Consider the following 19,700-nt stretch of genomic DNA (forward strand, 5'->3'; position numbering starts at 1 on the left):
AAACAGCCTGAGCAACAAAACAAAGAATCACGTGCAGCAGTGATCCAGAATTAACGGCTACACATCCAGGTAGGAAAACTACACTGCACTGGAGAAAGCCCCAATGCTACAGGTGGACTGGGAGGACTGCGACAGATGGTGACCCAAACAAGGGACTGATGCTTTGACCAGAGTCTACCCCACCACTTGTGAAAATAAAGACCATGGGAATTTAAAATGGGCGCCCAGCTGAAGTCAAATACAGATTCTGCAAGAATGGGAAAAGAAAATGTGTTCCTGGTGTAAAGAGCCCAGCCACATGGAGCAGTGTCCCTTCAGACCTTATTCTGATGATGAGGAGGATGCCTATGTGGCCCTTAGAAAAGGGTAGCAGATAGAGGAATATTTTTTTCAATGAGACAAGGAACTGCAGCAGCAAGCAATACGCTGTGGACACAAGGAAGGTACAGAGGTTTTTCTTGGCAGGTGCACATCCGGTATCACTATTGAGAAGGAATGTGTGTACAGTGCTACTGATGTTTCAGAATCGGCAAAAGTAGAGAAGAAGAAAAAGGAAAAAGTCTACAGAGACCCTGTAAGATGGTAGCAGAGAGAGGAATATTTTTTTTCAATGAGACAAGGAACTGCAGCAGCAAGCAATACACTGTGGACACAAGGAAGGTACAGAGGTTTTTCTTGGCAGGTGCACATCCGGTATCACTATTGAGAAGGAATGTATGTACAGCGCTACTGATGTTTCAGAATCGGCAAAAGTAAAGAAGAAGAAAAAGGAAAAAGTCTACAGAGACGCCTGTAAGAGTATGAACTCTGCCAACAAAGTCTGCCCACCTGTAGGACTACCACAATTTAGTGTTCTAGCGAATACAGAGAAAACAGCTGCAATAGCGCCGGCCAGGAAGGAAAATACACCTAGTACCGCCAAAATAGAGGACAAGATGTGGCATTCCTGTAATGAACCTTACCCACGGAAAAGTGGCCCTTCCAGTCATATGAGATACGGATAAGGAAGAAGACATCTCTTATGGGGAACCCAAACCGAGTCACACCCACAAAACACCCCAAGAATGGTGGAGGTGCCTGAACTCGGTACGTACCGAAAAGTCCACTCTCTTTGATGACGAATGTGATCGGCAAGAGCAGGAGCAGCAGTTGACTGAATATTTACGCCAGCTAACGCAACTGTAAGAAAAGCATGGTGGATACAGTGAAACTACTGAAAGTTCAAATAAAGAAAGAGACCCCAGTATCCCTGATGGGACAGAGTTGTCCAAAAGAAAGAGGCGAAAAATGAAATAGAAAAGCGGTTCTTCACTTACCGTGGAAGGAACAGACATGCCCGCAGAGCCCACAGACACAAAGGGGGTCCAAGATACCCTGCAGCCTAGAGAAAATAGAGAATTCATCATGCGGGTGACAGAATATCCAGAGGGCCCAAGGCAGTGGTCGTGTACCCCCCAAAAGTGTCTGTCCAGTGCTAAAATTGAGAAACCCTCAACCAACCATACCAGGGAAGCGGAGCCGGAACCAATATGTGACGATCCCTTGATCAGTCCTGAAGATGCCCTGCAAACAGCTATACTGCACCGACACACTTTATTCGAGCAAATACCCAGTATGTACCTGGCAGATACCTGGAATGCGCCGCTCCTCACCTCTGACAAGCCCCGTTGCGTTTGCCTTCCCAGCCTGGGTTCATGCCTGGCTGACGGGCGGCTGATCTGTTAAATGATAATGATTAGGATTTAATAGGCTGCAATGCTTCGCGTGTCTACCAGATGGCATAAATTCATGAATTGTAATGCAGTATATATATATATACTGTGCAGTATTGCAGCCAGCGGGAATAAAATGCTTCAATCCCTGCCTGGAAAATACCTCAATGCACTCGGGCAGAAAACAGTCACAAACCTCAATACACCCGGGTATACCCGAATTCGTGGGACTAGCCGAGCTCGAATAAAGTGTGTCGCCAGTGTACATTACTGTGATATACTCTGTGAACTATTGAAACTGAAATTAGATGATTACGCTGAGCTACAGAAAAATAACGCTGAGCTACAGAAGTATGTGCTCAGAATTTACTCTTTGTCCAGGACCGAATTGGAGGATCTAAAGACTGAGCTAGATACTGCAAACGCTTTTATTACCACCATGGATGAAAAATAGAGCTAGTCTGACCAAAAGATTGCTAATCTGAAACAGAAGTATGAGGAGCCACTGAAAGAGATTACAGTCTTTCAGCAGGACGTTCACACTCTCCGCATTGAACTGAATTCCTCACACCAGGAGGTCAACAGTGTCCAGACAGAGGTATCCCAGAAGGAGGTTCATACTCTCTGCATAGCACTGGATGCCTCACACCAAGAGATCAGCAGTTACCGCACAGAACTGTAAGTCTCTAAAAAGGACCTTCACAGTCTCACTGAGGAGATGGATATCACTCAAAATCTATCCTCAGTCTTAATATGGATCTTAAAGTCTCTCAGAATGAGCTTCCGACCCTCAACCTAGAGATAGAAGTCTAATGCCAGGAGACCGGGAGTCTCAAATCATAAGTGCGTAAATGGAAGGAGGACTACAAGGAGGCCCTGAATATTACAGAGATTGCAAAAAGAGAAAATACAAGGCTGAAAGAAGAAAATTCAGATTTGACAGACCGCATCATTGAAAAGAAGGAAAAGATGCACGAGCTACAAAAAATAAAGAAATTATTGGAAGATGAAAAATTGGAAGCATTGAGTAACACACACAAGCAGAACACCTTTTGTTGAACCAACTGCAAGGTCTGCGTATGCACCTCCAGAATGCTGAGGAGAAGCAGCGAACTCTGCAGGAAGAAAATCTGCAGGCTGCTAAAGAAATACAAGTGCTGCAGGAATGTGTGTCCCCGCAGAGCAGCATGAAAACTGAAGGCTACCCTGAGCATCACCAGAGCATCGCTAGAGGCTAAGCTTAGAGGCCAGGTGACTCGGTACAAGAGGGAGCACAAGAAGGTCCAGAAACTGAAGCAAGCAGCTGCGCCCCTAGAAAAGAAATTCACAGTACTCCATAATATAATGAAGGCTACATGGAAGCAAGATCAGAGAAAGCACAGAGAAGAGATAAAGACCCTTAGAGGAGAATTGCAGGATGCACTCAAGACACAGGGATCTCTCGCGGACGAATTAAACTTGCAGAAAAGCCTAGAAGTAGAAGAGCTTGAAAGACTTAGAAATGAGATTACAGTAATACAGGAAAAGGTATTGACCCTGCCCAAGCGTCGGCATCCCACAGCAACTAATACCCATGAAGACAAGGTTACAGTTAGAGCTTGGGACACCACTCATCTGCAAAACGAGATTGCAAAGTTTGAACTGTCTGAGCAAGCATTATCTAAACCTTCAGTTGCCCAACAGGCAACAAATAAAGGTATGAGTGCAGAATCAAAACCAGAAGATTCTGGGGTTCATCTGTCTGTCTGTCTCCTCGGTGCTCCTGTCCTCTGTCCTTATAGTTTCCTGTCCCTCCCTTGCCTTTGTTTTGTGTCCTGACTCCTTATGCCCATGCTTCTGTTCCTTGTGGAGTTCTGATTCATATTAAAGGCCCTTGCTAGTGATCTGGCTTGTCCCTGTTTGTTTCCTCCTCTCTGCTCCCTAGTCTAAGTTCCTGCACCCTAGTCTCAGTTCCTACTCCCCTGCCCTGTTCCTGCCTTCCTGTTGCTGACCCCGGACTGTACCCCGACAATCCTTGCTTGCCGCCTGCCACCGACCCCTGCCTGGACCGATGATCCCGCTTGCTGCCTGCCACTGACCTCAGCCCGTGACCCAACACTCATTGATCCTCTGCTGTTCAGGCCACCAAGGTCTTATCCACTCCAGGAGTCTCCCCCGTGACACCATCATAGGTACAGAACTGGAACTTAGGGAGCAGGACTTTAATCATTGATACGGGGGAGGCAAAAAGTGCAAAAATGGGATCTGTTTACTAAAGTTTCCTGACTAAAACTCTGGCAAAACACATGCAAAAAACAGCATAATATTTTTCAAAGAAGTGTTACTGTATCTTATTAAAATCACTATTATTTTTTTCCTTTTCTTGTTTTGCATTAGATGTGTCCTAGTTTTTCTTAGAGATACTTTAATACAGATGTAGCAAAGGTTTTCGCACCTGCTGATAATGGCGAATTAATTGTGTCTGTTGTAAACTAATAAAATGTGATTAATTTCATTAAAGAAAAAATTCTTAATGTACATTGCATCCTAAGAGTTGTACTGTAACCATGTTTCCTTATAGTAATCAAAATGTGTGCTCTTAGAAACCACACTACAGTAAGATGAAGGTATATATCAAATTAGAGCACAATAGCTACTGAAGATGCTATACCTTTTGTTAAGCAGTATGTGATGCTAGTATATAGTAGACATATCTTTAAGAGAAGCCCAGAAAGGAAGAACAGAAAGCCGCTATTACCCCCAAATTAGGATTTTTTAAATACTGTATATTAACTAGGGGCACTCTGGAGCTGAGTCACTGCAATCAAAGTCCTGACGAAACCCCAAAAGACAAGATATTTAATTTTTTTACTTTTGTAGTATTTGAAAGGAAAAACAAAAATGACTGAGGATTCTTCATTTGGACGCTACAATGTCGTCTCACTACCATGTCACTGCTTTCTGTTGGCCACTCCAAAATATTTCCTGTTTCTGCTATTATTGGCAAAACAACTCCTCCTCTAACTTTTCCATTGCTTTAAAAGATTCTCTAAATACTAAATAAATAAAATTACACTTTATATAATATATATATATTTTTAACTATTTTGGCACCAGTGGACCTAAACTAGAAACAAAACATCAAGGGCCAGTGAGAATCTCTGGCTGTAAATGCCATATACAGCACCACTTGCTAATTGAATAAGATTGACCCACTGAAGCCCAGTTAATTAAACCTCAAAATACTTCCTGTGTCGGATATTATTAAGAAACAACTCTTTTCATTGTTTCATAAAACACTACTGCTAGTGCATTTAAGTTGAGGTGTCTTATAGCATAATACCACTTACTAAAATGGGGTATTTAATGTCAACCTGTGCCGGGTCAAGAAGTTTAATACATACCACAGCCCATGTAATATTTCACATTGTGATTGTGAGACACGGTGGACCATATATCAACATATGTTGGGTACAAAACTTGTTCAACACTGCTGAAATGCACCATCAGATTTATGAAGGAAAGTCATACATGTGTACTGGTGTACACATTATCCTACAGACAATTTATGCTATACAAATAGAACACATATTTACTGTATGCTAATGAAACACATGGGTTATGTAAGTCCAATGGGATTTATTTTAGCATCTGTGGCCAGTGCTGGTGTATTTATTTTCTATAAAATTGAAGTGGCTCCTGAAGAAAAGAGCCATAAAGTTTCAAAAGCACTTCTTTCATTACTACAAGTTTGATGAATTATCTGGTTAGCCATTAAAAAATATCAAAACCTACAAATAATCTACGGTATTCAATAAAAATGTTACAACTAATGTAATAATGTCACTTATTACTACAGGCATACCCCGGTTTAAGGACACTCACTTTAAGTACACTCGCGAGTAAGGACATATCGCCCAATAGGCAAAAGGCAACTCGTGCATGCGCCTGTCAGCACGTCCTGAACAGCAATACAGGCTCCCTACATGTTCCGAAGCTGTGAGCAAGCGGGGAGACTATAGAGCCTATTACAAATGCGTTATTTACATCAGTTATTGCACGTATATGACGATTGCAATACAGTACATGCATCGATAAATGAAAAAAGTTAGTGCTTCACTTTAAGTAAATTTTTGCTTTACATACATGCTCAGGACCCATTGCGTATGTTAATGCGGGGTATGCCTGTATAATGTTTAAAAGATAGTAATGAATGTGATTACCTAAATATTAACTTTGAAGGTCATACTGCCTGTGGTTTAATTCATGCATTCCCACCCATTGAATTGGTAGACTGATGACGTGGTAGAAAGTGTGAAATCATTATTACACAATATTATCTTTGTTTGCTAGTTTTATTAGGCTTTAAATTACATGCTTCAGTGTTTCAAGAAATTTAATGGGAATACTGGAGCCGTCTGAAGGAGCCAATTCTGGAGTTCATAGCCCCCCAGTCACTGAATCTTTTGTACTCTCCAGGTTTCAGGTAGTACTGACGTCCTCTGTAATTGGGCTCCTCGTAGAACATCCAATGCCCATCAAACACATTGCAGGAGTGGATGTCATTGTAATTGAATCTGTCGTAAACATGGGGGCAATCTTCAGTGAACTCCATCATCTGACCTTTGAAGTCTTCCCTCTCATAAATCCTCATTCTGTAATTACCATGATGCTTTAAAAATAAACACAATACAATTGTGAATTAGAAATACTATAGCTTTAAAGGAACATTTGTGAAAATGTGGCTGAAAATTCTGTTCATTTTATACAGTACATTATTGCCCATGTACACTAAGCGATGCTCAACCACAAGGCCCCTTCTAGTGCTGGGGGAAAAAATTAAGGTGTCTTCAGGCATGCAATGTGTCCTTTTGACAAAACACTGCTTGCTAAATATCGGTTTAAGGTTTGTATCACTAATGTATCTCACATGAAGTCAAAGGGTCATTCTTGAAGATCTGTTCCATCTGCCATGTTTTCTGTTTTAACTCTGATTTTGCCATTTACAGTACTTGATTTGTTTGGTATTGGTTTTAGTTTGGTTTCAGATCTATATCAAATTAAAGGGGAAAAAAAACCTCTAAATGGCCAGGGACACGCTAAAATAGCGTAATAAACCATATACAAATACTTACAATAAGTATAAAAGCATTAAAAAAGCCTTGACAATGAACAGTACTGTACAACTAAAATTATGACCAGTCCTGAATCATAATAAAACTAGCTTTATAAAGGTCTCAATGGAGGATCTGAACAAAATGTATTCTTTAATAATGTAACATTATTCACATCAATATTTTGCCAATTTATGAAACTATTTAAGAATTTCTGATTAGTGTTTTGGCATCAGTATTAAAACATTTTTTGAGAGTCACCTTTATACTCCTTTCCAAGATTTATGGCATTCCTATATAACAATATAAGTAATAATTATCAAAAGAATCACAGTCACAGCTCTAAAACATGTAAGTCTATTCTACTAACAAGAGACGTGTACTACTCACTTGGGGAGTCAGACGACAAGATCTGATGGAGTCATTGAAACCCATCCACTGGTGAAAATCAGGATACTCTCCCCTCCTAAGGTAATACTGATATCCTCTGTAGTTGGGATGTTCATATAGTATCCAGTTCCCATTGTCCACTCGAATGGAGTTGCAGCGGCTGAAGTAAGAGTGCAGGTCAGAGCAGTCAGTGCTGCACTCATGGGAGCGGCCCTGAAAGTTCCTGTCCTCGTAGAATACAATCTATGGAACCGCAATAATGAATGAGAAAGGGATTATTCATTGATATCAATTCTGATAAACACCACTTGTAGTCTACTCTGTGATAGCATGATTATTAGGTCATACTGTGTTTGTTGATTGATAAAGTATGCTCAAGCTACAGTACTCTTTCTTTTAGGGTTTTATGTAATTATGATTGTAACACTGGGGGTTCCACTCAATAACATTTCCTACTATTTTGGTCTTAATTTATGTTAAAATACCTACTAACATTTTACATTACAATATAGAGTATAAGATATCACATTTTCATTGAAATTCTCCTGACGGTTTTCCTATAACAAACCTTAATTCTAATGCTAATCTAATAAATACCACAACCCCTAATCCGAATCATGTTTTGTTATAGGCCCGTAGGGTAATTAGCAATACAGTCTATTTCCTATTTTGCTCATATTTATATTTGAAATGAACATAATTACTCAAGTGGTAAAAACTATTTCAGAACTAATAAATGAAACCCCCGCTAATAGTAAACAATGCAATTCCCTTGCTGTACTTCATTAGAAAACAAAATAAATATGTGTTGTAATCTTTAGGATTCTACTAAAGAATCTGCTCCATAAACCCTCTTTTATACCTACAATACTGTATGTCATCCATTTATCCCACACATTTTATGACAGAGCCAAATAGAATTATTTAATGCTAGCTAGACGTGCATCCAAGTAAAGTGCAATATCACAATAAACTTCCAAAATGCATCCTCTTACCTTTCCCATATTGGATATAAAGTTGGTACAAATGCTCAGTGTTGCGTGTCCTGGGTTATGAAGAGAAGCTCTTATATACAGTATGTCCTCTACTGCTGATGTCTGCATACGTTAAAAGTGTCTGACCTTTTTACTGTCTAGTAAGGACAATGTATAGTTCTATTATTTTTTATTGTGATTCAGACTGTTCTGTGTTTGTATGCATCTATTGTTTATGTATGCTTACTATGAGTTCCGTTTACTTATGGGACAGAAGAGAGGGCTGCAGTGACCAATGCATACAGAATTTGGCTTTGTGTTATCACTCTATTTTCCAGTGTTTTTTAAATTCACATATTTATGCCATAGAATTATGTTTGAACCGATTGTTACCAATAAGATATTTCTACTTTGGTTGGGGGCTAAAGGATGTTATTCCAGTTGCACTATTAAACAATGTAGAGAATTGGAATTACAGATGCAGCTGCCGTTATTCGAACAAATCACGGAGCCGTTTTCGTGTGCGCTGCTGTACTGCACGCTGCATTAACGCGGCCAATCGCCCCAGGCACACATGTTTATCGCGGTTGCTTTGTTTTAATTTCATAATTTGGGTGCAATTAAATGCAATTAAATTAATGAATTGTAATGTGTACAGTACTGTGCTACTGTGTCAATTTCAGGTGTTTAAAAACCAAAACACTAAAATGCAATTTTCTGCACTCGCGTCTAAGGTGGTACGGTTGGAAGAAATCCCGCGCCATGACATGCGTATTCCGAGGTATATATCGCGTGAAGTGTTCAAATAACGGCTGCTGCATCTTTATCAACATTTGTGTTCCATGTTGGCACAAACAGGTTCTGCACATGCAGGGTTTAGTTTATGAAGTGGATGTTTGATGGGGGGTGTACTGTACGTGGCTTTTAATAAATCCACTGGTGATTTCACATTAATATGGTGCATGGAAAGAGTGGCACAGTGAGTAAATGCGCTTACACTTTAGAAAAATAACATTGCAGCAGAGCTTGGTTTAAATTCCGGTGTGATCTCCTTGTGATCTTCGCCAAATTACTTTATCTAATCCCAAAGAAGAATTATAATCTACGGTGCAGGGACTCATTCCTGTAAAGTTTATATGTGCAACACTGTATACACTGTCAATGCTGTACAAGGTAATTATTGATGATAATATTAAAGGCTATTATAATCAATTATATTAATACTTGCTGTTATTAATTATAATAATAATTGCAGTTATTATTATAAATGCTTATATTTTTATTTGTAATAGTTGGGATGATAGTTTGTATGTACTGTTTTGTGATGCATTAATATTTCTATAGGAGACCAAATTATTTGTTCAATGTATGTAATGAGTTCAACAGTAGTTTAAAATGGTTAAAATAAATGTAGAAAAAACTTTATAACACATATACAGTAAGTCGGCTCATGGTCTGCAAGCCAGAAATTGCTTTTGTTGCTTGTAAGGGTGCAAAAGCATATCTATTGATGAGCTCTTGCCACCCTTGAGGTGTATTTCTCAAAGCAGTGGTCCATTCAGAATGGAGATTTATGAGCTCAAAGGCAGATAAGGGAATTCACTGAAGATTCCCCAACATTTATGAGAGATTCCGTTACTATCACATTCACTCCTGCAATGTTTTGGGATCTTCTACAAAGAGTCAACTACTGAATAGAGGACGTCAGTACTACCTGAGACATAGGGAATACTGGAGATGCAGTGACTGAGGCACCATGAATTACAGAATTGGCTCCAGTATCTCTACTAAATGTCTTACAATTCTTGAATACAGTATGTAATTAAACACTTCATAATGTTGACAAACAAATCTTTCATTGTATATTGGGATTTTACTGTATTTGTACTGTATAACTGTCACGGGAGACCAGGAAATTACACCTTTATACTGGGATCATATCACTGAGCAAAACCAAGAAGTAAAACAAATTGCGATTTATTCCTTAGAAACAGATGTATACACAGTGAATTACAATAAACAAGAGAAAACACACTTACTGGGCTACACAACTAACCTTTCCTAGTTGCACAGAAATCAAAGTCTTTACAAAGTCTTTCAGATGACCGGATCTAAGCCCAAAATGTCCTGGAACGGAAATCGACATGCAGTTCCTGATGCGTTTCCACTCTGGAGATGCTGAAATCCCTTGACCCGGAGCGAGTACCAAACATCCTGGTACTCTTTTTGGCATGCTGTTCCAGCCGCGACCGCTACAAAGTATTCTGAGAACTTGGCCCCAATCTGATTGGCTGTAGTAGACCATGTGACCAAGTTTTTGGGAGAAAGGATGTGACGTCATCTAAAGGGAGTCACATGGTCTACTACAGCCAATCAGAATGGGGATATAGTTCCCACGATCTGATTGGCTCAAGTACTATGTGACACCGGCCATCTTGCTTTTGATGACGTCGTGTTAAAGGGAAAGGAAGCACAGCCATTCTGATTGGCTGGCTTGATTTCCTTTACATGACGTCACCAAAAAAAGAAAGAAAATCACATTGTTTTCACTGGCCAATCAGAGCTGTGGGAACCATTTGATGAAAATGTGACGTCATAGGCCTTTAAAAGTCTATGTTGCCTCATTTTAGACTAGAAGCCGAGGAGGAAGACCATCCTCCTTCTAGAGGAGGACAAGAGCGTGCCTGCAGAATATACAGATGAAGAAGAAGTTACAGATGAAGACTCCGGAAGACCCCAGAAGACCCAAGAAAGTGACGAATTGGATTACAAATAACAGAAAAAGAAAGAAGAAAAAGACTTTGGATTTTTTTTACCTGGTTCCTGTTTGTGGATTGGTTCGAGAGCATGCGGTGTCCCCGGGATTCGGAGGGTGAAGACATCTAAAGGTAAGTAAAAATATGGAATGTGTTATTTTTCTTTGACAGGTTTTGGATTATTTTTTTATTGTGATTGAATTTTTTTTTGGATGCCCATTTATTGCCCCTGAATTTATATATATGTAGCCGGGACATCGTTTTCTTCCCCAAATTGTTGTGTGGGGTGGGATATGTTGCACCCAGGGAACGCTCCAATAACGGAGGTTCCGCGTTTAGGAAGCCGCCATGTTAAGGGTGGCGCCGGCACAGACCTAGCCCGGCAGGAGGTTGCGCATGCGCAGGGCAGGTGAAAAAGCCCGCGAAGGAGGAGAGCTCGGGGAGGAGGGGAGTTAGGGGACTACGGGTCCCAGCAGCCCCCGCGGTCCCTCGTGACATGGCAGAACCAATCAGGACGAGGATAGGGAGGAAAAGGAAGTGAGGGGGCACACGAGGAGTCAGAGCTAGCTGGTGGAGGAAGGAGAAGGAGCTCCAGTGTAGGGAGGCAGGCTGCCCCTACCTAGGCCACATGCCCCAGACCCAGTAAGGCCCTGAGCCCCAGTAGAGTGCAGCAGAGCTAGGGACTGGCCATAGTCAGGTTCTGTTTCCCCTTCTGTGATACTATCGCTATCAGGACAGTTCCACATCTGCGGGAGGCCTGGGACCAGGCCCCGCCACTAAGCCGCAGCGTGTCTGGGTGGGATCGCCGCGGACACTCACGGGTGACGTCATCTAGTCCCACGCCGATCCTTTGTGAAGATAGTTGCAGAACCGGGTACAGGAGTGCCCGGCAGGTAAACTCCAAGTGCACCATTTTCACTCTGGGACACGGTGGCTGCGCAGTCACACACTTACACATCCACTGACTCGCTTGGGGGTGGGGGAGCGTATTCCGCGTGGGAACTGGACACGGGGTGGGATCACCCGGTGAAGGGAGAGGGAGAGTGAGCATTCAGTGGACGCTGGTAGTAGTGTCTCCTCTAGGGAGGGACACCTGTTATTAAGCTGTTGGTTGCTGCAAGTAAACGTATATTAGTTAAGGTATATCGCTGCGTGTGTGTTCATGTACATAAGTTCCTGCGAAGACCCACTTCCCCTAGGGCGGAAGCTGTCGCAGGTGGAGGCGCTGCATCAAGTCATAAGTATTGTGAGCACCCCAGGCTCTCTGTGGCAGAGGCTTAGGCCCTGTGAGCCTACAGGTTATACAGCACATAGTAGTGGCCTGTGTCCGATAGGAAATAGGGCTACATTTGGAGGCGCTGCTGAGATCTTAGACCTGGGGTGCACCCTGAGCCAAAAATACCGCCATGGCCCTTCCATCACATCAGGAAATACGCGACTGGGCACGACAAATGCCCATACCCACCCGCCGCGCAGTGGCTGTGACCCGAGTACCCATGGCCCTACCCTTAGAGATGGACCTACGACAACTACCGGGTTTTGCCAAAGCCCGCCTGGTAGACGTACTCATAGATCAAGATGCTAAGTGGAACACCTTGCTAGTAGACTGTCGGCAAGATCTAGTAGTCCTCGAGCCGGCCGCCCCTCAATATTTGCCGCTTCCAAACTCTCCATCCATCGGTAGCCCCTTGGTCTATCCCCTTCGGGACCCCCCTGTGTGGGAACTAGGTGACGACGACCCTACACTCCCCTTTGCTCATTACCCCGCGAGCGAGGCGGGTAGCTGCCCATCAGACTGTAGCTATCCCGGGTCTAGCGCATCTGAAGAAGCGGGGGTGCGTAGTGATATGCTGCAGAAACTCAATGACAAGATAGACCAATTAACCACTCCCTCAATCTTACCGCCGTTAGTAGAAGCACTTACCCTAGCCACGCATTCTCAAAGTTACCGGAAGTTAAAGGCCTTCTCGAGGACTCTACCTGTGCCCACGGGAGAGGATGGGATAGATCCTTGGAAGGAACATACTAGGGGAGTAATGGAAGAATGGTCTTGTACCGATGTAGTGAAATGCCAACGGCTCATGGAGTGCTTGAGACCCCCGGCATCCACTTTGATCAGCATTCACCGAGAGCAGTATCCCGACCTGACCGCTCGTATGATGATCGAGTTTCTCGTTGAGGCCTATAGCGCGACCGAGGATGATGGGGCCTTGTGGGCTAAGTACTATGCCATTAACCAAAAGGAGGGAGAAGATTTGTCTGCCTATATCCACCGCGTGCAAATCTCCCTGGAACCTCTGCTGCATCATAAAAACTTGACCACCTCCCAGATGGACGAATACCTCCGCAAACAATACCTACGGGGGTCCAGTCCTACTCACCCTATTGCAAACATGATTCACGATAATCTCACTCGAGGACCTCTCCCCTCGTTTATCAAACTGTTACAGCAAATAAAAGAGCACAAAACGCATCTCCTGCTGCCCTCTCCACAGAAGTCTAAAGCAGCCAGCAGCACTAAACCCAAAGGGAGTGCTGAGAAGAAGGAGGAACCGCCGGACAAATCCGGCTCGGAGAGGCCGAAATACGCCGGTTGAAACTCGCCTCCGTATGACCGCCGTACCACACCCCGAGATATGTCCTGCTATAAATGCGGGAAAAAGGGACATATCTCCTACGATTGTCGGATGGGAGAGTCGTGCCACCGGAGTCCGTCGCCCAAGAAATTCACGCCCTAGGCTATGATATGCGGTGTATACGCGACCAGCCCCGAAGCCCCTGTTTCCACCCAAAGTGGCGAGGAACCCGAAGAGGAGAGTAACCGCGTGGGGCCAGTAGCGCTGATCCGGGTACTTGTAGACGGTATCTACTCCTCCGCCCTGCTGGACACGGGATCTCAAGTAACCATCATATATCGCGGATTCTATAATCGACATCTCCAGAAGCGTCCTCTGAAGTCCGCAGGGCATATCAAAGTAAGAGGGCTGAGTAATGATGACTACCCCATTGATGGCATAGTGACCGTGGATCTGGAGATAGAACAGCTCAACACGGGGAAGTCTCATCCTATGAAGGTGGATGCCTTGGTGTGTCCAGAACCCAAAGAGACACCTAAGTATCCAATCATCCTAGGTACGAATGCGGACATTGTGCAAGCCGTCATCCGGGCCTATCTACATGAACCTAACGAACTGCCCATGTCCAGTCTACAGCTACAACTTGTCCAAGTGGATCCAGATTCCCCTCTGGCCCCCGCGGAGGACCACGGACTGCTGTTCTGCGGCCAGGCATGGCTGACTCGGCTCTTACCAGGAGAGACGCAGAGGGTACCCGCCTGGTGTGCATTTGCTGAACGAGTAGGCGAGGAGCGGCTCTTTTCTCTAGAAAGCACGCCCGAAGAAGATGTCCGCTGAGGATATCGGCTAGTACCGAAATTTCGGGATTGGCCGACCGCCATTCCCCGGTGAATTTATGTGATGGTTCAGAATCTTTTGCCATTCCCCATGGCCATCGACGCGGGACAGGGGATAGGGAGGATTTATCCCATCAGCTCGGTGGATGAGGCCGTACAAGTTAAAGCGGCCCGAGTGGAAGATCCTGATCGCCGTTAGACTTCGACTTTGGCTTCTCCGGACTGTCGGATACTTGGAAGGAGCGGTTGCGCGTACAGCTGGAAGAGAGACGACCAGTATTCTCTACTGGGGAGATGGATGTGGGGTGTAGCCGACACGCCCAACACACCATTCGGATGACTGAAACCAAGCCCTTCAGGGAGCGTTCCCGGCGGCTCGCTCCTAGGGACGTACAAGATGTACGAGCGGCCCTCCATGAGATGGAAGAAGCCGGAATCGTCACAGAATCCCGATGCCCTGACGCCTCGCCCATAGTGGTAGTGCGAAAGAAGAATGGGACGGTGAGGTTATGTGTAGACTACAGGACCCTCAACAATCGAACCGTACCAGACCAGTACAATCTTCCCCGCATAGAAGAAATCTTGGATGCTCTAAATGGAAGCAAATGATTCAGTGTACTGGACCTCCGGTCCGGGTACTACCAGGTGCCTATGAGTCATGAAGACCAAGAAAAAACGGCGTTCATTTGCCCGATGGGGTTCTACCAATTCACCCGTATGCCCCAAGGCATATGTGGTGCCCCCGCTACCTTCCAGCGGCTAATAGAGAAAACGTTAGGGGACCTGAACCCCCGAGAATGCCTCGTATATTTGGATGACATCATAGTCTTCGAGAAGACCCTGGAGGAACACGAGGCTCGACTCCTGAAGGTACTTGACCGATTAGCTGAAGAAGGACTCAAGCTCTCCTTAGAAAAATGCCGGTTCTGCCAGACGTCGGTGACTTACGTGGGACATATAGTGTCCGCTGATGGAATCGCCATGGACCCAGCCAAAATAGAAGCCGTCGTCAATTGGCCCCGACCTGACAACGTGGGGGAGTTGCGATCGTTCTTGGGGTTCTGCGGATACTATCGCAGGTTTGTGGAGGGTATTCTCGACGGGCCAAAGCCCTCAACGCCCTCCTCAAAATATATCCGGAAGACACCGGCCTGAAGGCTACGCCTGCCCGACAACCCTTCGGGGACAAATGGACGACAGAGTGTGAACAAGCCTTCAAGGACCTAAAACAGAGTTTAACCGCGGCCCCCGTGTTGGCCTATGCAAACCCCGAACAACCATATATATTACATGTGTATGCTAGCCTGAGTGGACTAGGGGCCGTGTTACATCAAAAATACCCAGAGGGACTACGGCCCGTAGCTTATATCAGCCGCAGCCTTACCGTCAGTGAACAAAACTACCCCGTGCACAAACTGGAGTTCTTGGCCCTCGAATGGGCCATTGTCGACAAGCTTCGCGATTACTTGTACAGCGTGACGTTCGAGGTGCGGACCGACAACAATCCACTTACCTACATTATGACCTCCGCCAAACTCGACGCGGCTGGCCATCGCTGGTTGGCTGCACTGTTCAATTACAATTTCATCCTGAAATATAAGCCCGGCACCTTAAACATTGGAGCTGACGCCCTGTCTAGGCGACCAGGGCTGGCCACTACCCCTGATGAAGACCAATGGGAAGAAATTCCGGGACCCGGAATAAGAGCGCTATGTTGTCTTGCTGCCATAGTCAATGATCAAGTGGCATTCTCCAAATTAAGGGTGGCTGACTCGCTAGGATGCGCATCCAACGCTATCCTGGAGGCTTATAGGGACCCCAGTGGCATGCACGTTACTCCCGACAAGATTATAGCCTGGAAAGATATGGTACGCTACCAAGAGCAAGACCCGGTCGCAGGGGCCATCCGCTATGCTATCCGGCAAAATCGCCCGGCTCTCCTCAAACAGGCTCCGGGCAATGTAGGAGGTATACTAATGCGGGAAGCCGACAAGTTCGAACTACGAGACAATCTACTGTACAGAGTGGTAGAGTATCATAACCACCCGAATAGGAGACAACTAGTACTGCCCAAAAGACTACAGTACTTGGTACTGAGGGCTCTATACGATGAACATGGTCATTTGGGGGTTGACAAGACTTTTGGCCTAGTGGGAGATTGGTGGAGGAAGCACACAGGAGCCTTTTCTGCCACCGTAGTGAGGAGGTTGGATTTCGAGCTTTGGCCAGCATCTCGCCGGGAGCGCATGCGCATGCGCGAAGGACCGGGGGCCGTGTAAGGAGTGTGCAGGAAAGAAAGCAGACGGAGGAGGACCCAGCCCGTGCACAGGCGTTTGGAAACCCACCCTGCCGTTTGCTGAACTGTACACACCATCTAGAAGACACTTCCAACTGGAAACAGTCTACACATGACAACCCATCCTTGAGAGGGACGCTCTGTTGAGTCTGGATCTATCTCCTCCCTATGCCAAAAACTTTTGGCCGCTTGTGAGTTTTTAATCTCTATTTTTTGTATGGTATTAAACGTTATTACACTATTTTTTTTCCCTTTTTCTTATTCTCTGAGGCGTCACCCCCAACCCACCCTCCACCCAGAGGAGTAGTCATCTGACCAAGACCAGATACCTAGTGTGAGTGTGTCTCCTCACCTATTTTATTCCCCCTAAATGAAAAATCAAGCTATGTTGAATTTTCCCTCATTGTGGTCCCCCTCTCTCTTTTATTTTCTACGTCCATATATATCCTGGAGCCACAAGCAGAAGAACGCGCCTGAGGATTTCTCCCCTTTTCCCTTCTAGTGGGAGATTGATTTTTCTGGCCCAAAATGAGAGAAGCAGTAGAGCATCACTGTCGACGGTGCGAGCGGTGTATTCAGCGGAAGACATTGCCCACCCGGCCGCCCCAATGGGCCACTTAAAAAGCACCGGGCCTATGGACCTATTGTGTATGGACTTCCTATGCATTGAACCGGACAGCCGCGGCATAGGCAATGTGCTGGTCATCACGGATCATTACACCCGCTACGCCCAGGCCTTCCCGACCAAAGATCAAAAAGCCATCACGGTGGCCAAGGTGCTCTGGGAAAAGTACTTTATGCATTACGGGCTTCCGCAGCGACTTCATTCCGATCAAGGAAGAGACTTTGAAAGCAACTTAATAAAAGAACTGCTAAAAATCTTGCACATCGCTAAGTCCCGAACTACCCCCTACCACCCCGAAGGGATTGCGTTGCCGGAACGGTTCAACCGTACGTTGCTGGACATGCTAGGCACATTAACGGGGGTCGAAAAGACTGAATGGAGTCGACACGTGGAAACACTAGTGCATGCCTACAATTGCACACGACATGACTCCACGTACTTCCTCATGTTTGGGCGAGAAGCACGACTGCCGGTAGATATACGGTTGAGAGTCTCCACCGATGGGGTGCATAATACTACTCATTTCCGATATGTACAGCGGTTGCAAGAGAATCTGCAACGGGCCTATATGCAAGCTGAGAAATCTACCGAAAAACTGAACGCCGGGAATAAACGGTGATACGATCATAAAGTTAAACACAGAGACATTAAACCAGGCGATGCAGTACTCCTCCGTAAATTGGGAGTGCAGGGAAAACATAAATTGGCGGACCGATGGAGGGAGGGAGTGTACGAGGTAGCCTCACAAATGCCCGGTCTTCCGGTCTACCGCATTAAGGACTCGGAGGGTCGGGTGAAGACATGGCACCAAAATCATTTGCTCCCTATTCCCCGAGTGGAGGAGGGGGATTTGGAGTGGCCTGCATCCTCGTTGGATGGGGAGGGGACATTGGGAGATGACGCTATGGAACGCAACCTTTTAGGAAGATCCACAAGAGGGAACCTCTCAAAGGGGCCCTCAACAGAGCGCACCTCCCAGCGGAGCTACAGGTAAAGGGCGCGGGGAGCATTCATCCCAGGGGGTGGCTCCGGAAAATTCGTCACTTGACCCACTGAGCCCGTGTTTTGTACCAAGTCAGGATAATTTAGAGACTGTAACCCCCTCAAGGGAAGAACTCAAAATTCAAGACCAAGATAGTCACTCTCCCCCGGGAGTGACCGAGCAACAGCTAAGGCGAAGCCAAAGGAACAGGCAACCTCCCATGAGGATGGCCTATGATCAGTTTGGGGCACCCCACTATGAGGCTCAGCAGTGGGCCCAAACCCACGTGAAATCAGTGATTGTAATGTTTAGCGAAATGTACAATCTGATTTAGAAGAGAGAAATGTCGTTATTATGCAATTTTTCCTTATATAAACGTTGTACCAGTTTAAAGGTATTGTCCAAGCGGGGCCGTTGGAATCCACAGGGGGGAGGATGTAGCCGGGACCCCGTTTTCTTCCCCAAATTAATGTGTGGGGTGGGATATGTTGCACCCAGGGAACGCTCCAATAACGGAGGTTCCGCGTTTAGGAAGCCGCCATGTTAAGGGTGGCGCCGGCGCAGACCTAGCCTGGCAGGGGGTTGCGCATGCACAGGGCAGGTGAAAAAGCCCGCGAAGGAGGAGAGCTCGGGGAGGAGGGGAGTTAGGGGACTACGGGTCCCAGCAGCCCCCGCGGTCCCTCGTGACACGGTAGAACCAATGAGGACGAGAATAGGGAGGAAAAGGAAGTGAGGGGGCGCACGAGGAGTCAGAGCTAGCTGGTGGAAGAAGGAGAAGGAGCTCCGGTGTAGGGAGGCAGGCCGCCCCTACCTAGGCCGCATGCCCCAGACCCTGTTAGGCCCTGAGCCCCAGTAGAGTGCAGCGGAGCTAGGGACTGGCCATAGTCAGGTTCCGGATCCCCTTCTGTGATACTATCGCTATCAGGACAGTTCCACATCTGCGGGAGGCCTGGGACCAGGCCCCGCCACTAAGCCGCAGCGTTTCTGGGTGGGATCGCCGCGGACACTCACGGGTGACGTCATCTACTCCCACGCCGATCCTTTGTGAAGATAGTTGCAGAACCGGGTAAAGTAGTGCCCGGCAGGTAAACTCCAAGTGCACAAACGGTACCATTTTCACTCCAGGACACGGTGGCTGCGCAGTCACACACTTACACATCCACTGACTCACTTGGGGGTGGGGGAGCGTATTCCGCGCGGGAACTGGACATGGGGTGGGATCACCCGGTGAAGGGAGAGGGAGAGTGAGCGTTCAGCGGACGCTGGTAGTAGTGTCTCCTCTAGGGAGGGACACATGTTATTAAGCTGTTGGTTGCTGCAAGTAAACGTATATTGGTTAAGGTATATCGCTGCATGTGTGTTCATGTACATAAGTTCCTGCGAAGACCCACTTCCCCTAGGGCGGAAGCTGTCGCAGGTGGAGGTGCTGCACCAAGTCATAAGTATTGTGAGCACCCCAG

General features: G+C 45.8%; 1 protein-coding gene across 1 annotated transcript; it reads right to left on the reverse strand.

Annotated features, from left to right (window-relative positions):
* Positions 1-6,027: 6,027 nt before the first annotated feature.
* Positions 6,028-8,293, reverse strand: LOC142499310 (gamma-crystallin-3-like). The gene is made up of 3 exons (XM_075608478.1): positions 8,191-8,293; positions 7,196-7,438; positions 6,028-6,363 (listed from the first exon to the last, which is right to left on the reverse strand). Exons 1-3 carry the CDS (start codon positions 8,197-8,199, stop codon positions 6,088-6,090), a joined length of 528 nt encoding a protein of 175 aa, XP_075464593.1. The 5' UTR covers positions 8,200-8,293; the 3' UTR covers positions 6,028-6,087.
* Between the last annotated feature and the right edge of the window lie 11,407 nt (positions 8,294-19,700).

Source organism: Ascaphus truei, chromosome 7 (assembly GCF_040206685.1).
Source record: "Ascaphus truei isolate aAscTru1 chromosome 7, aAscTru1.hap1, whole genome shotgun sequence".
Classification (NCBI taxonomy): Eukaryota; Metazoa; Chordata; class Amphibia; order Anura; family Ascaphidae; genus Ascaphus; species Ascaphus truei.